Raw genomic sequence first — 21,876 nt, forward strand, 5'->3', positions numbered from 1 at the left:
TTCTATCAATAATGCAGTTGCTCCTATAAATAGTTATTCAGAGCTTTATAGTAATCCATAGTTTTATAGTACCCACATCTCTAAGACCTATATCTGCAATAATAACCACAGACTTTCGTCCACAGAGGAGGAGTGCTACCACTGCATGGCGAGCCTCGTCGCCTCCAAGGAGAAGATGTTCATCACGCAGACGAAACTCCTCAACGAGGTCACCTGGAAGACTGTCATGCAGATCGCCAAGAAACATGCCGTAAGTCACCGTTGATCTCTCTCCATTTTCGAACCCTAAGGTTATCTGGAATATATCTTTCTTTTTTCTCTTTCTTTCTATACGTCCGCCATTGTTTTTGGTATTTGATATTTCTTTTCTGTAATTTTCGTTGGTGAATTAAAGTGCAATGTTGGTACCGATATCTTCTATCTTGTCATCATGTCAACCTTGGTCATCATCTTGTCATCTGATTCGTGCTTCAAAAACACAAATAATGCTTGCCGTGGCACACTTTCGCACAAAACGAATTCAATATGTGACTGTTGCAATTAGAAGGGTCGATACGAAGAACATGACCTTTTTAATCATTATGTCGGCAGGAAGTCCATTGCAGAATGCAGGGCTCTCGGCGATTTTTATAATTACAGTTTGTTAATTGCCTATATTCAGGTAAAAAATTAGCACTAACTAAACTGGGCAAACACAAAAGCAATCACACACAATAATGACTGACACACAACAGACTGATATATCAACGAGCTACCTTATAATCATGGTGTGCGTATCAATACATAATGCAAATCATGTAAATAGAGTTTTCAAAGCTACAATATACAATTCATCCGTGCTGTACTATTGTGGTGTGATTGGTTAGGTTAGCTACTGTTGTTGGCTATCTCAATAGCTATTGAGATCTATCTATGACAATGTTAGAATATCTTTGAATGAAAGAACATGATTATTTAAGAAACGACTTAGAACAATTGGGCACAATTTATGATAGAGTGATTATTTCTACGTACTTTTATTTAACAATATATGGACGTTCTTGTGATTGCAAATCACAGATTTTTCTCCCTAGACTCTTTTGCGTTTTCCATATAGATTTCGCCTGAACAGGGTAATATAGTATTCCAGACAAATAAATTTCATGGCAAAAAGGCAACTAGATAATATAGTAAAAAGAACAGTCACATATAATAAACAAAACAATCAGCCAAACCAGCTAAGAGATGCAGACATAAATCTTTTTTTTCAATGGCCAATTTTGCAGGTTTCATTAGCAATAAAACATATTCAGATCGTGCTATTTTCGGGAGCGTGCTTTTCTAGCATAAATTATTACTGTTTCAATCTAAACACTAGGTGGAAACGCGTCGTCTCGTAAACTTGATGAAAATAATTTAGTAAACACGCCACACAGTCATTTTTGCAATAACATAGACTAGGAGCGCATAATAAATTTGCTAACGTGTTCAATCTACTATTTTTTGCTTTTGTTCGTATCTCTTTCTCTCTCAATCTCGCGTGTTCGTGGCATTCGGAGCTGTGACGCTACGATTTCCGGGTCGATTGATTTTCGATGACAGTACTTGTTCAATTTTACTTAGAGATGATTTACTTACAAAGTAAAAGCAAAAAAAATGTTTTATGACAGTGTTGGATATTATAGTCCCAGAAGCCACTAAGCACCAATTTCTATGGTTTAGGTATTCAAGATTTTCAAGCACTTTACCATGTTTTAATCAAATTCAAGGTTATTCTGAGCTGAATTATATATTGATCCTTAACATGAGGAAATAACTTTTCCATGTTCAATCCAAACTTCTCAGGATCAATACTGTAACAGTCACATGCCCCAACAGTTAATAAAGCTTCGTGTTGTTCGTACAGGAAAAGCGATAACACCTCAGCTTTGTCACGCAGTCTTAAACGAAAGTTCAAAGCTTACCTAGCCATAATTTTAACTTTTCGTTTACATTAAATATTACAGCAGTCGTAAAATTTACGACTTCTTGGATACTGATTTTGCATGTGTATCTTCAATTTACGCATAATAAAACAGTAAGAACACGGTATTACCTGTCTATCTATTAAACGTTTGGATTGTTTTATAATCCTATTCAGTAGTAGTAAAGGTTAGTAGGTAGTTCTATATAGCTGTTACTACTGCAAGAACAGCCGGGGCTGGTCGCTATTTTTATATAAATTGAGAATACAATTTACATTTTATGACAAAAAAAACATGGATCGTAAAATAATACTTTGTATTGTCTCGTTACGCATTTCCAAAGATACGGTGTTTTTTTTAGCTGAATGCGGTCGCAAGGTTTTAATAGTGCTATAAAAATTTTATACTACTTTCTAATGTCCTCTTGATGCTATTATTTTAACATCTATTCGGTTACTGGCTCGCGGGTCGATAAATCTTATCTTTTTTTATCACCTCGTCAAGAAAGTCTTTCTTTCGTCTGTGTTATCGTTCTTTGTAGAATATTATAGTTTTTGTTCTATTGACAAACATTTCATTTATAGATCAAAGATGTTTCGCAAATATGGTTTTATGAAAATTTATAAAACTATCACAGACAGAAATCATCATCCACAGTTTTAGCGTCTCTTCATAATGTTCAAATCAATTAATACGTTTTATATTAAAATCTTTAAGTTCAAAAGAAAACTCATTGTCTTTACTTCAAACTTTTCACCTTTTTTCCTTTCTTTCTTTATTTTTTATATAACTAGTTCCAATTCTTCCAATATCTTCGTAGTCTTAGACTTACGAGAATATTCAGAAAAGGTTAAAATATTTTACACTTAAAACATGAACCAAGTACCTATCTTAATATAACCTGCTTTTAGATATTCAAGCAGGAAATATAGGTACTCCTATTGTAAATCGATTAATATCGATACATCGTTATAAAGGCATTGATAAAAATAAAAAGGGCGTGTCAGTAACCCCACAATCTGACGTGATAATTATTACGCCAATGAATCTTGAGTCGAATTAATTACCAGATAACGATGTCACGTGTCGCGGCGTATGTCATACGAGACTGGACAGCGTATTGTTTGTGGCTGATAAGGCTCTGATAAAGTTATCTGGCACAAAACAAAACTTGCAGGGAGTTTGTAGGTCGAACTCTACTGTTTTCTTTTTAGGCTATAAAATAAAAATAATGCGTTTGTATCTCATTTAATGTCCGCTGTAAAAGAAGAACTTGAGTTACATATATTCATCCATATTTTGTTACGTATTCCTGTCTATCCCCAAGAGAAACAAGCGTAATAACATGTTTTTTATTATTATTATTTTAATCTATTTAAATATGTGCTACCATATTTGTCATTAGTTACTAACTAGGTGGGTTAGGTAACTGTAAGTTTCCGTTTCGTATTTATGTTATCACATGATCATCAAAGGTCACAGTTTTATGAACCTTTGGTATGACTGTGACAATAACGAAGCTATAATATGAGCCACTCGTAAAACTAATGCGTAAAACTTCGGATAAAAATGGCGCCTATATTGGCAAGATAATAAACATCGTTTTATTTTATTTTACACCCATATAGAACTAAATATTTGACTATATGAGATCATTTTATTTATATATTATGTATCATCGATGCACGTAGCATGATAATATCCCCCCGTGGAAGTCATCCGATACAGCTTAGACAGCTGGTAACGAAAGCAGTCCCAAAGATGGTTGATGTCAGGCAAGCGGCTGTTTGTAAAATCACAGCTCAATCTTCAAAACGTGTTCTCTTACGCGGTTTATAGCGTGAACAGCGTATGATGCAATCAATTATGCATCTTCATACTCCATCAGGCAGCCCTTGCATTGAACAATGAGTAAGAATCATCGATTTCGAGTCGTTAACCCCATAGTAATAATTAATTCATTCTTGCCACACTTCAGCCCAGGTTACTTTCAAGCGGGTATTTTTAGATAGTATCGACTGACATTTGACTAGAATACTGGACTTTATTAATTTACCGTACTTTATTGAGTAAACTTGCTTAATAAAATCAACTTTGTGGTTGAACGACGAAAGCTTTTAACGCGTCTTCGCCTGTGGTTTCGAAACAGTAGTAGTTTGTGGCTTTGGTAAATATTATTTATTTTAGAATATGTCGTGAAAAAGTGCCTGTGAAATTCTAATTTCTGAATTAAAATACAAAATCAAAATGATTTTCATTTTGTTTCATTTTATCTCAGGTTCTAAACAACGTATCGCGATGAAACCGCGATGTTCGTGTTTTCTGATTACACATTTGAATCTAAAAAGGTCAGATATTTACAACAGGCTGTCTACCATCTCTATGGTATACCAAGTTATACCAAGTTATGTATATTTGCGTTTGATCCTTTCGCAGACCAATAGGCAAGGGACGGAATGGCCCTTTCCATTTCAGAAATCACACAACACAAAATTGGTCTCGTCTCGACCTCCGTGGCATAATAGTTAACACGTTATCTTTTGGGGGTTCCCGGTTCGACACACGTTTTAGTTTTTATGGAAAATGTTTTCATTTTAAGATTTGCCAAAGTATGCTTGTCTATATATTTTTATGAGATATAACTATATATTTAGTTCACAAAATAACTTTTGTCTGTGCTTTAGGCTAAGTTAGTGTTATTTATATATCTGTTAATTTATATGCTTAGAAATTCAAATTAGATATTTAGTTTTTAGTTGGAAGTTTTTTCAGAAAACTTCATAGGATGTTTCCAATATGACGACCTTGGATTCCGACGTTTTAAGGAAGAATCCGAAAACCTCTGAAATGAGAGAGAGAGGATAATATTCGTATTTCTCGAACCTAACGTAACTTGTCCACTTTTACACTTGTGGCCGTTGTCTGCAGAAGTCAGCGGCGCAGCACCTGTCGCGGCTGTCTGGCGCCATCGGTCCGGAGCGGATCTACGCGGACTGGCAGTGGTGGATCCTGGCCGCGCTGCCCTTCCCGCACCTCGTCAGGGTGCTCGACTGCTTCTTCCACGAGGGTATCAAGGTATATAATTAATTGGATAATGTGAAACGTGAACTAGAATGTTAAACGGGGACAAAAGAAAGCCAGGCTGTAGTTTTGGTTGGGCATGATTAAAGGTACCTTACAGTTGACAGGATCGTATCGTGCAAAATAGATGATGAACCAACATAAATTTAGAGAACGGAGCTAGAAATTGATCAATTCATGTTACATTAAATTATTTCGTTTATTAATGTGTATACTTGTATGAATTACATTTTTACCGGAGTCAACATTCTTGTTTTCACATTTTATGCTTTGTTAAATGGCATGTGGTCTCTCACAGGTATTCTACAGGGTGGCGCTAGCGATCCTAATCCTGTTCCACAAGCACTCGAGCAACCAGAACTCGGAGTGGTACGCCGAGGCGACCAAGAACGGCGTCGACCACGCTGTCGACAAGTTCTGCAGGAATATGCCCGCTTCACCCACCAAACTACTCAGGACCGCCTTCAGCATCAGAGCATTAAGGTAATGCTAGTAGTTTGTACCTTTGAAAAACGCTCACATACGAAACTAGTTTCCTAGAATTGCATATAATATCCACTACCTGTTTTTTTGTTTTTATAGATCACAATCAACAATGATAATGAATTTCCTAGTTGACTTAAATTCTACTATATTATACTTTTTTCGTTCATAAAGAAAAGCTAGGGAAATTAGTTAAAATAACACATTTTCTAACGTGAAACCTTCCATCAGTTCACAGTACATATCCCGGGTGTTCATAAAGACAGAGATGACGCTCAAATCAAAGCAAGTGATGATAGGATCTCGCCTGGTCCGGTCGAGATCCTCCGACAACCTTCCCACCAGCCAATCGCAAGCCAACATACAAATGATGTCTCACACCCTGACCATACGAGAGGTAAGAATGAAACTGATATAACTGGTGATAAAGATAATATTAAGTTTAATAATCCCAAATTTCCCAAATACTGTAAAGATTATAATAAAATTCAAAGAGTAAAGGATATCGTTAAGTTTACCACCGCTTATCAATATGGGTATCTAACAGTCAAGGGATATCTAACTTCACAGAACACTTCAGCACTCAAATTGTATTGACTGTATACGGAAAATAATTTTAATTGGTTTGCAGAAAATGTCTGAGGAAACGTGCAAACAAATGGTATCGTACACGGCATTAGGCGTGGCTTTGGCTTTTCTATATCATTCGATCATCCGATTGCGATCCTAACACAACTAACTTCAAAATCGAATTCGATTACAAATTCGACACATGCAAAAGCATTGTGTGACAATTTTATTAATTTGTAAGATACATCTATCTATACCCTCCTTAGTTTCTCGACAACGTTATGTTATGTTCCGTCTATGTAGCGGCAGGTCTGTGAATGATATCATGTTGTTTTAGTGAAACTCTCGATGTAATCATTCCAACTAGATTTAATCCATCGAAATGAGCAAATCCAATATCGATTCCAACAATCATATCATCGGCTTTAACTGTCTCGATTTCACGTTTTCCTTTCAGTGTGTTATTGTGTTGTCTTTACTTTGTAAGATAAGATTTCCTACTTTATGAACAATGTTAAGAATCTTCGCATGCGTTTGAGATGAGTTGGAGTGGAACATACCAAGTGTAAATTTTGCAGTAATAACTTTATTATGGACATAGCTTGAGAGTGTTAACGAGACATCGATACTGGTGTGTCGCATGTGACGACTTGTCTTGTGTAAGTGCTAACTGTGTGTCGATTTTCTATTAGGGCTCACATTCGCCGGGCCCGCGCGCCCTTTCGATGGGCGTGTACCCTATCCAAGCGATCAAGTCCCAGATACTTGACCAGAGCGACGTAAGATTCAACTATTAAGTCACCAATAAGTGTCGCTCCATTACGAGCTTGACGACATTCGATGTTTAGATGCACCGCTTGCCACATAGGTGTTTTTATTTTCCAAATTTTGTTTATTGCCTCGTATCTTATTTGAGGCAAACGTTGCTTTATATTTTATTTGCTCTTGGTAAGTATCATGTAAGCTAGAATGCATGACTGCTGTATATTGCTAGAATGCATGACTGCTGTATATTGATGATTGGGTTATGATTGTTTACCGTTGTCAATGTGGTATGTTTGTGCGTTATGATTTAAGAATTAGATATCATCAATCTTAAGTTTGGATCATAAATCGTACGTTACAATCGAGGGAACATCTTTATTTCCATTCTATCGATTTTAGTCACCATGAAACTTTCAGGGTCGTTATTATAGCCGTATCATCGCAATTACCATAATATTATGTTTAAAGATTTTAACCACTAAATAACCGGCTTCAAAGAAATAGAAAAATTAAGACACCAATAAATATGGGGGTAATTATTATAATGACTCATACTACATATTTTATTTTACACCAAAAACGTCGTACGGATCAGGGTCGGCAATGCGTACGTGACATCCCTAGTATAGGCGTCCATTGGCTACGGGGACCCATCTCCATCCAAAAAATGGAATGAAATTATCACGAGCATTATTTGAAGTCACATCATCATGTAAACAACGCAATATTCGCCAATCATGAGCGCTTAGTGGGGTGTTGCAGAGTCCCCGCTCATCCCACCTCGCGTTATGGTTCCCATTCCCTAACGCTGTGTTCAAGGACCAACGCCAGCATTCGTCCGACCTCCGGCAGAAGGTTTGGCTATCAACTAATGGGGGTAGATGGTGGCACAAGGCATGTAGTACACACTATTGTCGCCACTAAAGGTGGTACGGGTGAAGTAACATTATGATGATTTTAGACAAAATTAATTTGATTCGATTCATTATTCGATTGATATTTATTCAACAATGATCACGATTTTAGGCATATCGATTTGATACCTTACGAGGTTTGAGCGCACATTTAGACACTAGAGTATTCGTGTTGGGTCAAATATTCGGTCTTTGGAGTGAAAACAAAAGCTGTTTTTCTTTGGTTATTTTTTTTAACGATTACTGGTGTAAGTTATCGAATTAGTTACAAGTAAGACCGAGTTATATTTTCACTTATTACGAATAATTTTAATTTCGAACACAATTAATAAGGGCTAGTAGGCATAATTTAAAGGAAGAAACTGCAAAATTATTTTATTCACATTAGGTAACTATATTTTTAATTAAAGCTAAAGTCTGATGGTTGTTAGCAAGTTTTTTCGGTAAATCTAAGAAAAAATATTATTACGAATACAAAATCTGTGTAGATTTTAAATAAAATCTAAAATAATAATGTATAATAATTTACTAGCATTAAGTCTATCTATTGTTCATTTGTTTTAAATAAATAAATAATCTGTGTGTGGAAAATCAATATTTGATTTATTTTTTAATTTGACGAGTAATATTTCATTTACGCTCTCATTTGTATCATCTTCTAATGTTCCTTCACCAAAATATGTACGTTCGTCGGTGTATCTTAATGGCTTGTAATCGAGTCGATATCACATGTAATCGATTTGTAATTTAATTTTGTTCATCACAGTGCCACATACTGTAGTCACCACTCATGTATGTAAATATTGCCGTTGATTAGAACTTATTTTGATGTTTTAACTGAGCGTTGAAACGTGAGCGTTTTCAGTCTCAAACGAAGATAATGTTGTCTTCATTTATTAGATTCGACTTAAAAAAACGTAGACGTAAAAGCGAACATTACCTAAGACTTATCTCGGCCCATTGTGTTATTTCCTATCAAATGATCTTTATGGGCGGTTGATTGACGGCATCAGAAAAAAATGTAACACGAATATTTTCGTGAACACAATTTAGTCGGCAACGTCAAAATTTACATGGAATATTAATAAGTACTTAGTTAATTTTACGTAAGTATATAAATTTTGATAATGGTGACACGTTTCTCGTAAAACTAGTGCCATGTTCTTTTCTGTTATGCTGTTAAAACATTTTGACTCTGATTGGGCAGGTCATTGTACGTTTTTCCGTATGCCCATGAAACAGACTTTACTTTTGAATAAATTTTAAATAAATGTTAATTGATAAAGACATTATCTTAGTTTGAATACAGCTATTAACGCTCTTAATATCGATTATTATTGTTGCATGCGTTGTCGTTTGTCCATAAACAATAGACTAGCTGTGTTGTACATCAGATATATGTAGCATAGGTGTGCACTTGCACTTGGCATCATTGTAGCTGTCCACTAATGACACAACTAATACTGTGCCGTCTTTTGTGTTCCTTTTGATTCTTCTTTAGTCTATGGTGAGTTCAGTACACTTTGGAGCCTGAAGGATATCGAGTATTACTTGATTAACTGACTTCCTCTTGTGGAACCATAAATTTATGATTTTTAATTGTTATAGACCAGTCAAACATTTTTAGTCAAAGGAGTTTTAAAAAAATGTTCTCACAAAGTGATAAATTCTGAGAAAATAATTACATTTCAATGTTAAAACATTCGCAAGCAGAAATTTTAAATGTGATTTTTTTATTTGCATAAACTGAACAATATTAAAATAAATAAAACCATAAAATCTTTACACTGATAAGAGAACATGGCTCTTATTGTTCTATTCTTAATGTTCAAATATTAATGAATGTTAAACATATTTCTCATTGTGCCTTTGCAATTTTAGATGTGAAAAAAATATATAAAAAAATGTGTCTAACAAATATTAATCAAGACGATATCATTCAGGTTCTATTAGTATATATTGGTCCTATGATAAACCCGGACAATAGTTATTATATAAGTACATTTGTTAAGTACATTATGTACCAACCAAACGACAGTTATTGTCTTTTAAATAAATTTACTTTCTAAAGTGGACATTTTTCTCTAATAGTTCTTATGTAAAGTTGTTTATAGTCTTTTGTATTCTATCCAAGTGGATATATATATGTCGTTTTCACGTAAATTTAACAAAGAATCGCTTTGTTTTGCGGAAACGTATGTACAAAAGATCTTATCTGGTTGCGTTCTGTTTAACATCAAATTTTGGCATGCAGATGTGTTATTATTAATTTTAACACTATATAATACAGATTACAATGTAACCAAACATTCTTACAAAGGCTCAATTACAATAAAAAAAAAAAAAAATAGCTTTACCATAAAAATTCGAAAATAAAAAAAACAACAAAATTTTAAAAATACAATTTATAATTCTCTAACACGGAGAAATGAAATTTCAGTTATTCACGTTATGGTCATGGCTGCCCGTCCGCATCACGATGTACCAGCCAGTGCTGCTATACACCACTGAGGAGCACGGATGCTCCCTGACCACCTTCTACGTGAGAGTGGAACACCACGAGCCCACGCTACTTATGATCAAGACTTGCAATAATGAGGTGGGTTCACACATGAGATTAATTTATATATTGGTGTAGTCACGCATAGAATAGGAACGGAACAAGCGGATATGACAGACTCTTGATTGCACCACAGAAAAGTATATACAGAAAAGAATATAAAATACAAAATTAATACGAGAAAATGCATAAATGCGGATTTATCCTTAAAGCAATCACTTCCAGTCACCCTTAGGGTGAGAGAAATCTATATTAATATTATAAAGTGGAAAGATTTGTATTTTTGTTTGTAATGAATAAACTCAAAAACTTATGGGCCAATTTTGATGAAATTTGGCACAGAGATAGGCGAAAACTTCACGAGTGACATAGGCATACTTTTTATTATGATTTATCCAAGCGAAGCCGGCTCAAGACACTAGTCCTTACATATTACAAAAAAAAATTCGCGTCCTCCGTTCCTCTGCCGCGTCTGTCTGTTCGCGATAAACTCAAAAACTACTGCACGGATTTTCGTGCGATATTCACCAATAGTTATTGCGATTCCTAAGGAAGGTTTAGGTGCATAATTTATTATGTTTTATTATTTTTATGAAAATAAAAAGAGGCTTTGGAGCACTAAATAAATTTATAATAGTACATATGTAGAAATAATATACATACATATACAATATCGATACAACGGATCAATCTCGATATTTGGTCCGCAAAATAAATAATTTAGATATATATAAAGAATGTTTGTGTTTCAGGTGTTCGGCGCGTACTGCTCCACGCGGTGGTTCGAGCGGAACCAGAAGGACGAGCGCGGCAACAGACAGGCCTACTTCGGCACCGGAGAGACATTCCTCTTTAGGTATATCTTTATTTATAAGTACAGGCACCAATTATTTAGCTTTATTAATAGGTACAGGCGCCAATGATGGCCCACTTAAGGTTAGGGTAAATAAATAATACATATCTTCAACATTAATACAAAAGTAGTAAATATTCAGCTCTTTTAGCATTCTACTTATTTTAAATATTTAGCGGGCCATCATTACATATATACATATATATTTTTTATCCTAAAAGTACGGGACTCCCGCAGGATTTGGTTAAAAAGACTGTTAGTCAGTGACATTTTAAGTAGATGCCGCGCTACTGTGACTAAAATTAAAAACATTAAAAAAAAAATAATTACAACGAATAATAAATTGCGGGTAACACCGCGGGCTGCAGCTGGTACACGATAAAATTACCCATAGCAATTGGGTTTTTAGACTAATCTTAAAGAAAAATTTGTGCCATAACTGATAAGTCCCACGAATAATATTTATACAAGATTTGCGTTTGTCTTATATTTATTTACTCTGCGAATAATACTTTTACTTGTCACGTAGTTACGTACGTACAGATATTGTTATTATCTTTTTGGTTTTTAATAGAAATATTGATAATAGTCGTAGGTATCTTTTGAGCGTCATAATAAAACGTTGTGTGCGTCAGGTATGTTTTAAAAAAGCAATGCACACTTCATTTTGAACTTTATTCCAATGTTTTAAGGTTCATTTAGAGTGGATACTGTGTATGTTTGTACCTAAATAAAACATAATACATTAATTACGTTTAATTTTCTCACACTTAGTGATTTGTTTGAAGTTTTATTTGACGCTAAAGAGATAAAATGTTTCTTATTTACACTTAGTCATATGTGGTTGCAATTTTTAAGCTTATTTAAGATGTAAGATTTGTGCTCGTACATGCTATAAATTGAATTACTAATAACTTAATAATTTAATTCGTAATAGTAGTAAAATTAATTGTACCGTTAGCAGTGCTTTTAGTAAATTTTTATGTATATAATATGGTCCACTGACTATATGAGGATTTTACACTATACCTAAAATAAAATTATTTATTTATTATTATATTCAAATGGTTTACGATCACATATAACATAGAGCGCACATCTTACAATACCTATTTATTTATGAAAGAGTCGAAATCCAGGAAAATATTTCAAAAAAATCACAAAAAAAAGAAATGAAAAGAGTTTCGCTGATGATAATGTCGCCATAAATTTCACCTGTCAACGTCAAGTTTTATGCTTTGCTATAATATATTTATATACTCTTATATTTTAGGTTACACACTGAACCGTGTTTCAATATTAATATTATAACATTATATTCCGTGCCAATCTCAACCTTGACGTTGGCAAAATCATCGTTTTGGCGAACGATGGAGCCATGAAATTAAAAAAAAAAACTTTCATGCCACTAGTTGATGGTAATCAAATTTATACTTAAGAGAGAACAAAATATACTTTATTTTCTTTATTTCAAGAATTTGACATATTTAACTGGACTGACAGAAAATATTTAGTTTTTATTCTTAGAAATGGCTTCCTATTTATTTTATTTATTCTTCGTTTCGGCTTCGTATTTATGTTACATCTATCTCTGAGAACTTGGCTCCTTCTGGGTAAACGTTGTAAGTGGCCTTCTCATTCCTTCACATTTTTCATTTCATTCACTCCCACAATGATTGAATGCATATTAGCGTATTCTTAAACGAATGTATATATAAAATGCATATACAGCATGAAGTTTAATTTATTTGTTAAAATGCACGTATGCACTGTTTGCAATATAAGATTTTTAGTGTAACTTGGATATATATATATATATATATATATATATATATATATATATATAGATCTATATATATATATATATATATATATATATATATATATAGATCTATATATATATATATATAGATCTATATATATATATATATATATATATATATATATATATATATATATAGATGTTAAACTCTTGCACATTTATATTAGACAAGATATATTTATATATTATTTTCCAAAGCATTTATTTATTTTAGACAAAAATATTGAATATTATTGAGTTTTTTTCCATTGACATTTTGTACTCACGTACCTAAGTATTTTTAACAAATTCTCTAAAAATATCTTTTTTGAGATGATCTAGCCACCGCGTGACAAAACCGCGTTAAAAAAAAGAAGAAAATCTACTCTTTCTACGCACTTCTCAAATCAATTCATTGCACACATTTTCCAAATTCTATATCACCTATTCACTTGTAACTAACTAATATATTTCCTATCTGTGACTAATGCCTTTTCAATCTATCTTTTGATATGAAATATTGTTTTAATTATCTAATAATATTTGTTTCATAAAATTAATGGTCTAATTTTTTTATTTACTGGATATCTGAATTATTGGTGGTGACGACAGACCGAGTGGGGATGAAGACTGTATGGAATAATGAACTTTATATTAATAGTATTAAAGACCACACAAGTCCCAGTCAAAGCGGGACTTTGCTATTAAATTTCGCTCTCTATTACAATCGCTATAAAGTTCATTATTTTGATTTCATCTTATCGCTTTACTCGGCCTGTGACTACCCTAAAAATGGGCGCCAACGGATGTAGATTAAAGGGTAGCCACGAATTCAAAATATCACGGATTTTTTTAAATGTGTATACATTAATATCATTGAAATGTTTTTCCAATTTTGCGACAGAGAATATGAAAACACAGTAATTAAAGTTTATCTATTCATGATTATAAATAATCATAGTATGATTATTTATAGTCATGATCAATATACCTATTTCATAGTACGCAAAACTATGACATAGGTATATATTGTAAATTAGTATTCGCTAGTTAGAAAAAGGATTCATTATTATGTGTTGTTATACTGGTTTATTTTCATGACACCACCAGACTCGCAGATTAGAAAGCTGACATCATGCACAACAATCTTAGTTGTACAATTTTTGATATAACATTAGATATATATTTTTTAAAACGTCGATGTTTATGCTCAGCTGTCTAGTCATGCAAGATTTATGGTGTTTAAAAAAAAAAGCCTGTAAAAAATATAACAATACATACAAGATACATAATGAATTAAAATGGCTATCTAAACTTCTTACTGTCCGTTGGAGCTGGACGCTAAACAAAATGTACATTAACTCAAAACACTGTAAAATTATCAAAAAATCACCAGTAACGTAAAACATGATCAGTAATCAGTGTCCCATAACCCACCGCTGGCACGTGGCATGTGCATCATTGCAGCCTTTACCCCGAGCGAGCCAAGTACCCGTGGGTGGGGTGCGCCGCGCACGCGGACGGAGTCGCGGACGAGCGCGTGGCGCACGGCTCCGAGCTCTTCATGGCGGCCGACTCTAAGATGATTACCATCGGCGGCGGGTCGGTAACCTGGCTCTCCACTCTCTCCACTCTCTCTCTCTACTCTCTCCACTCTCTCTCGGCCGCGGGAGATGTTAGCGCGTGTGGCCACGCCCTTCGGAATTCCGAGCCACGAAATAATGCGCGGTCTTAATAATGAAATTGATAATCAGTCTTGTTTGAGGTTTTTCGTGGCGTGGCGTTTAGTTCGTTTCTAGGGTGGACGGAAACACGGTTTGATTGAAATGTTATGTTTGTGAGAGAATATGTCGTTGTTAAACGACATAGATACGTTTGATATTTGATAAATTAGTAAAAACAAAATGTCAGAATTTTCAATTCGCACTGAAAGGATCTCGATCGAACCAATAGCAATGCGGCATCGTGACGCAACAATAAGAACGCTGCAATGCTATTGGTTTGCTTCGTCTCACTGCGAAATTTTAACGATGGAGTTTAAATCAAAAGCTCACAACAAACAGTCAAGATTATAATCCGTTTTCCTTGTCTTAGAAACGCATTTTATCCGTCAATCACAGATTCAAGCTAAAGTGTGCAAATAAACTCGTATATTCTGGAAAAGGGGCAATATCGATGGCGTGTCCACGTCGTTCTAACATTTCCCCCATCCCCCGTCCCCCATTCCAGCCTGCACCCATCGCGGGCCAAATACCCGTGGGTGGGGACACTCGCCGACGACGCGGGGGACAGCGGGACCACACACGCCAGGTCCCTCTTCATGGCTGCTGATAACACTATGATCACCATCGGAGGAGGGTAAGACTTATCCTTTTTCAGGTAGGTACCTTAGGATGGACGTCAAGGGATGTTAAGTTCATTATGGATCCACTAGATGGCGGTGACTCATGTCGGATACGATAAGGCAACGTGAACAAAATCTGACACCAGTGTTAGTAATAACACTCTCGATAAGGAGAGATGACATGTTTATTGGTTATGTGTTGATTGCTGATTTGAAAAAGTTTTAAAAAAAATTATGGATAATGATGGACAAGGAGACACACACCGAGCCAGCAATGTCGGTCAATCTTATCGTGATTTGTATCGTCTTTTCCACCATTACTCCTAGTGAGATGTGTAGATGTATTCCTATTTATTCTATGTGTACCCGTATCCTAAACGTAATGTAATTTCTTTAAAAATGACTTTTTAGAGGGAGGTCTTTTCCCAGGAGTGACTTTACATTCTAAGCTGAAATGTGGAAATCACGCATAATGTGTTTGGTTGTCTTGCACCGTCGTTATCCTAACATGAAGAAACATAAAAGGCCTTTGCTCGCGCAGTGTAACACAGGATCTTAACTTTAAAATAAGTAATATTATAGATATGCAAAAACATAATTTAACAGTCAAATTTGATATCCGCAGCGACGGGCAAGCGATATGGATGGACGAGAACATCAGGTTCGGCAAGACCGACCGCTGCTCCACCTTCAACAACCCGCCGCTCTGTCCCAGCGGCGACTTCGAGATCAGAGTGCTCGAGGTCTACGGCTTCTCTGGGGCGTAAGAATCTCCACCATTACTCCTAGTGATTAATCTTTTGATCCCCCCCCCCCCCCCCCAACTTAATCCGTGAAAATCACAGCCATCCTCCGACAAAACTTATTTTAAAACTACAAAATATGTTCTTGATGAGTGTTACGACAGATCTCACACGATATTTCACTCGATTCAAGTTCGATTTACACGTATCGATAACCCCCTTGCCGTTAACAGACTGTGTAGATGTATTCCTATTTATTCTATGTGTACCCCGTATCCTAAACGAACACAACTGTCCGAATAAGACAACGAAGACGGGGAATCTAGGTTGTTTCTATATATTTACTCGTGTTTAGATGTCTGTGTGTAAGTACAAAATGAATATATCGTACCTACTCTTAATGGATTTAATACGCTTATGTGAAAGCAATATGTATGGGGCCTAGCCGTGCGGTGGAACGTATAGTTGTGTCCATTTGAACATTCCAGTGAAATCGGGCACTCGGCTGAACAAACCATGTTTTGTTTTTATATTGTGGACTCGTTATAGTTGATAAGTCGGCGGGTGTGTTCGAGTGTTCTCTGCGAAAATGTATGTAAAGATGTTATTAATTTATATGTCTTACATAAACTCCTACGTAATGATTGAAGAGGAACATTCTATACTATCTCACGGTCCAGTTAACATAAGAAACAAGATCAATTTGCTGCTTCATTTGGGGCAATCGCATTGTCTGAAATAGTATGAATGTTGCATGTTTCTTTCGAAAAAAAAAAGACTACAAAACCGTGCATTTTCATAAAGAGCATTCGATGTAAAACATTTTTAATAATTGGCTCGTAAGTAAGATATGTTTTGGTCCAAACTTCAGTATTTTGGCGTCGTAGTGGAGAATGAGCTTCTAGGCTTATCATTGTCATATACTCAGCCCGTATCACAATTCGTTGTTCACAAATTATACCAAAGAAATCATGCACAGATATTTCTACTTTCCTATTTAACTTATTCAATAAAATAGAATTGATATATCTGTTATTATCAAATATAATTGGAATTGAAATCGTATAAATTTGTGATATAATGCGAACATTTTAAATGGGAATAATAGTTTTCATGATCGCTGATATTTGGTCATATTATATACTCACTTAAACGTTAGCTATTGCTACATGCAATAATAAATATGCCTATTAAAATTAGCAGCCTAATATGATAGGCGATATAACCGTATATCATTAGTTTGTTTTAGAATTTTCTATAAAATTTTATTCACACTAAGTTATCATAGTCTAGGTTTGTTATGGAATATCATACTTGTTCTGAATTCTAATATTTATAATAATAAATTAGTTACATATGTGAAGAAATTAAAAATAATAAAGTATATAATTATTGAAAATCTAGAAGATATTCCAAGACAATACCTCATAGTGACTTACCCACTGGCTTTCAGTTTAGTATTATTTTACTGTATTTTGATGCTAATGTGCCAAACACGGACCATTGGACAAACACGGCTGGTAGGCCACGAAAGTATTTTATATATAACTTTTTCCTACCATTGTTATCACTTGCTTTTATGACGAAACAAGAGTGGATATTAAAAATATGTGAATTTTAAAAATGCAACGTACAGTCTTGTCTAAAAAATGGAAAACAAATGAGGACGTTGTGTCCTGTTGGCTGGCAACACTGTGTTTATCCACCAATCTTGCCCATTATATTTGGTATTGCAATGACAAAAAATGTGATTAGTTTTCTACTCTTTATAGACAGATTGGTATATGGATCAAGTTGAATGTCTCAACAATATACATATCCCTATCGGTACAAAGGGGTTCCGGACGTTCATATCACCCGCGGCTTTTTCTGGCTACGTTATTGTTTTTTTTTTTTTTGTAAATATTTTGTTTATGGTCTTCGCTCGCACGAGTCGATTCTTTTTAATCGATCGACTCGTGCGCGCGCAGCCCGTTGTAGCGTAATTTGGATTTGTAATGGTACTACATACATGTGTATGTTTATCAAAAGCCTAAGACTTGTTTTAATTGCAGATAATTTATGTAATTTATTGAGTAGGTAATATGTAATGTTTAGTTTATGTATGTTAACACGCGCCGTACTGCGGGCTGGGCGTGAGTCACAAGTTGTTTATAAATCTGTCTGTTAGGGCTCCGTTATGTCGGAAATGGGCGACAGCCTGATAAAATGTCAGTTATTATGTCTTTGATATGGGACGCAACCCGAATAGAGTCGTGTTACAGTCATCATCAGTCGATATTGTTGTTATTAATTTGGCAAAATTCATAAATATATGTTTTAAAGATACTGCATGCCTATTTAACTTATTTTAAAATAAATACAAATTGCTTCAAACTTCAAACATAAGGATAGATTCCTTATAATATGAAGATCATTTTTTGCCATAAAAAATTACACAGGCGTCAGTATTTTAACTTTTACTCTGTGATGGAAAATGCTGATGAGTGACTGATTGACCCACGAGAGTAGTGTGAGATGTATGTATATGTGGAGTTGCGAATGTTTAGTTTTAGTTCCGCCGCCGCCCGCAGCCCGGCGACACTAGCGATATGTTGTTGTTAGACAATTTGTCGTTGTTCAGTGTAAAGTCTAGTCTTTATTCTGTTTTTATCTCTAACGATGTAATATTATATCTAAATATATACGAATTGATATTTAAAATTTTCGCGCGATTTTGTTCCGCCTAAGGAACACGTAGTATTGTGGATAGTTAGCACGTAAGTACATTAAATGTAAACTTTTAATTAATCTCTGTTTTCCCTTCAGTATTTGTGGTGAACTTTTTTTATGCGAAGATCCTATGTAAAATGACAAGTGTAAGGCTCTGTCAGGGCCGTTTTGTTACGAAGTTATTGATTACATTCGAATAGTTTTAGTCCGCCGCCGCCGAAGTAGCGACGGTTTAAAACTCGTTTATGGTAATGTAAATGTTGCTTTATAATGTCTATAAAATATATAATCATATATACAGATGCCTTTGTTTCATTTTGAGAAATACCGCCAATACTTATAAATATTTTTTTATTCTAGAAACATATGTTGGCGTCATAAGCAACTTTTTTTTTGCAAAATAAAAATATTGGGAGACTGCCTTTTTTGAACAGATAACGATATATGTAAGTAAATAACTCGATATTCGAATTCTAAAAAGAAAACTATACGATGGACTAGCGTACCTAATGAGACGGAACATTTTTCTATACAAATTCCCGACTCGTCTCATACAAAAAAGCAGATTGGGCCTTTTAAAACTTACCGTGTACCGATTAGAAAACAAATAGATTTCTAGAAATTAGATCATAAAAATAACAAAAAGCCAACATCACGTGGTGTTCCCAGGCGGTCACCCATCCAAGTACTGACCACGCCCGACGTTGCTTAACTTCGGTGATCGGACGAGAACCGGTATATTCAACGTGGTATGGACGTTGGCGAAAGATGTTGCGAAAATTATGAACATTATCTTGGTTTAGTTTTGTGACGTCACAAATGATATCACTTTAATTATCAGGGAATTAGAAAGTTAAACTATCGCTACAAAGTAAATCTATTAGGTCATGGATAATTAAAAGACAATAAACAATAACCTTCTACTAATAACGAAGTAGTTAAAAGAAAAATAAAAAAATGATTTGGGCATGATTTATTAAGAATCCACATTTTCTTTTAAACGGGTCCTGTGATTGGCTGCTCTTTTAGTTACAAGATCCTTGACATCTTTATCCTTCACCAACTTAACTATATCTTCATAATCAGTCTCAATTAAGTCCAGGGCCCTGTTAAAGTTCTCCTCTGAACAATTACCTAAATAAATACATAATAGAGTACTCAACGGGCATTTGATCTGTTTGGAGAACTGCATGAGTTCCTCCTTATCATCTTCTTCAAATGAAGAAACTCCATTCAAGTCCTCGTTCACAATCAGTCTCAAAGTCTTAAATATTTTAAAACTAGGAATGAAGTATTTCTCAGGTCTGCTTATTTCACTTACTTTTAAAGTACTGATTATAGTGTTGGTCGAGTCTATCAAGTCTACAAGATCAGAATCCACCTCCTTTAAATCTACAATTTTATTCTCATAATACTTAAGCACAATATTGATTATAATAGCAACTCTCTCCTTGCTATCCTTAAATACTTCTTGGGACTTGTCAAAGCTGACCAAATTGAGTGTAGTCTGCAAGCTAATTACCAGCACTCGCTCCATCTCGTCACGTTGTATTGTACTTTTGTGACTAATAATAATCTCTGTCAAGGCTATTGATAATGCCTCAAGAGCGTCAGAAGTTACAAAATGAGTAAAAAAGTCAGTTCTACACTTTTCAGTGTTGCAGTACGAGCATATTGTGTTAATATTCTCTAGGGCTGTCACTAGCAGATCTTTATTGGAGGAATTCTTAAGAATAAAATACAGTGCATTAGAATATTCCACCTTTTTGAATAACTCCATCCAGATAAAGACATTGTTGTGGTCGACGAGGAATAAGCTGGAATTGACTAATCGCAAAAGTTGGATCAAAACCAAACTATCATCGGACTTGACAAATTCCAAAAGCAATGTCAAAAATCCTTCCATTTTGAGGAATACAGACACCACTTCTATCTGACAACACATGTTTCCAATAATGCCGATGAATATTTCTATCAGACGCGGTGACTCGATCGTTGGAAGAGCAAAATTGATCAAGTTTAACATGTCGTGTTTTTGTAAAAACAACACAACGTCTCTTTCGGCGGTCATGTCCCATAGCGTGCAGAGGTCGTCTTCGAAAGATTTATCTTCCAGTTCATCTTTGAGGGTGTCTAAATTGGCGAGTTTCAGTAAGATCTTGAGTACGAATCGTTCACTGTACGCGGTATTCCCAATGACGTCTCCAGCGACGGGCGCCGCGGCTGCCGGCTCTTCCTTCTCCGCTTCTGGCTTCATTTTACTCTGAAAGCGTTAGTTATACGTTGAAATAAAACTATTATCTCCATACAAGAATAGGTTGTTTAAAACAAACTAAATATTACCTAATTCAACACTTTGAGAGGTTGTTTACGATTTATTACGAGTGATTCTCACAAGCCATGCCATGACCACCATGACAAGACTAGTGTTGCAGATGCTGATGATCGATAGTTTGGTAATAGTAGAACTACTAGATACACTGTTTTTAAGCAGTCGCATAAATACGTTTTGGTTTCCGAATCAGGATTACTGATGACGTTTTTAGTTTCGGAATTCCGTAATAGTAGATTAGCGCCCACGTACTAATTTTTGGATTCGGAATCCAAAGCGACCAACAGCAGTTTCCGAGAACGGTGATTTTCTAAAATGTATAAAGGCACACGTTTTATTTTTGATATAATTTTTTTTCTTGTACAAAAGGAAATTTAAATTTTAAAACAAAAATATGATGTACATGAATAGTAATAGTCGTCGACTATCGATAGCTTTCTATACTTTCAATACTTTCGATAGTACGGTCGACAGTTTGGTTTTTTCGGCAACACTAGACAAGTCCTGTGGATGGATGACAGATTTTTGACGTTTGATCTAATTTGACATTTTTTCTCCTTTAATTATAACCTATTGTAGCTAATGAATAAAAAAATCTTTTCTGAGCGTCTTCCCGGCTGCTTCCTCTACCTATACAACGTAGGTCGTTTTTTGGCCTATTAACCATAGATTAAAACGGGCCCGCGAGCTGCTATTAACATAGAACGGCCTTTGGTACCTACTTGTCTTTTGTACCCAAAGTTAATACCCCCAATGTTATTTAGAAAAATAGAAA

At 34.9% G+C, this 21,876-nt stretch overlaps 2 protein-coding genes and 1 non-coding gene across 10 annotated transcripts in view; 1 reads left to right on the forward strand and 2 right to left on the reverse strand.

Annotated features, from left to right (window-relative positions):
* The window catches only part of sky (skywalker), a 76,859-nt gene extending 57,788 nt beyond the window's left edge, over positions 1–19,071 (forward strand). The window contains exons 5-14 of one of the 8 annotated variants that reach the window (XM_053755607.2): positions 126–250; positions 4,872–5,018; positions 5,323–5,507; positions 5,739–5,904; positions 6,139–6,168; positions 6,770–6,856; positions 10,197–10,355; positions 11,069–11,172; positions 14,438–14,572; positions 15,940–19,071. In XM_053755607.2, coding sequence (XP_053611582.1) covers positions 126–250; positions 4,872–5,018; positions 5,323–5,507; positions 5,739–5,904; positions 6,139–6,168; positions 6,770–6,856; positions 10,197–10,355; positions 11,069–11,172; positions 14,438–14,572; positions 15,940–16,081 — 1,280 coding nt within the window. In that variant the 3' untranslated portion in view covers positions 16,082–19,071. Of the gene's footprint in view, positions 1–125; positions 251–4,871; positions 5,019–5,322; positions 5,508–5,738; positions 5,905–6,138; positions 6,169–6,769; positions 6,857–7,604; positions 7,698–10,196; positions 10,356–11,068; positions 11,173–14,437; positions 14,573–15,199; positions 15,329–15,939 lie in introns of all 8 variants that reach the window. The other 7 variants (XM_053755435.2, XM_053755267.2, XM_064436163.1 and 4 more) reach the window with 7 other exon arrangements.
* Positions 19,072–19,413: 342 nt separating this feature from the next.
* LOC128674253 (5S ribosomal RNA) lies at positions 19,414–19,532 on the reverse strand. Its single transcript, XR_008405154.1, has one exon. It is a non-coding gene; the product is annotated as a 5S ribosomal RNA (ribosomal RNA).
* A 195-nt stretch (positions 19,533–19,727) lies between these two features.
* LOC128675966 (uncharacterized protein) lies at positions 19,728–21,609 on the reverse strand. Its single transcript, XM_053755867.1, has 3 exons — positions 21,505–21,609; positions 21,113–21,411; positions 19,728–21,032 (listed from the first exon to the last, which is right to left on the reverse strand). The coding sequence occupies exon 3, from the start codon at positions 21,024–21,026 to the stop codon at positions 19,746–19,748; it is 1,281 nt and encodes a 426-aa protein (XP_053611842.1). The 5' UTR covers positions 21,027–21,032; positions 21,113–21,411; positions 21,505–21,609; the 3' UTR covers positions 19,728–19,745.
* Positions 21,610–21,876: the final 267 nt, after the last annotated feature.

The sequence above is a fragment of the Plodia interpunctella genome, chromosome 1, assembly GCF_027563975.2.
Source record: "Plodia interpunctella isolate USDA-ARS_2022_Savannah chromosome 1, ilPloInte3.2, whole genome shotgun sequence".
In the NCBI taxonomy this organism is placed as follows: domain Eukaryota; kingdom Metazoa; phylum Arthropoda; class Insecta; order Lepidoptera; family Pyralidae; genus Plodia; species Plodia interpunctella.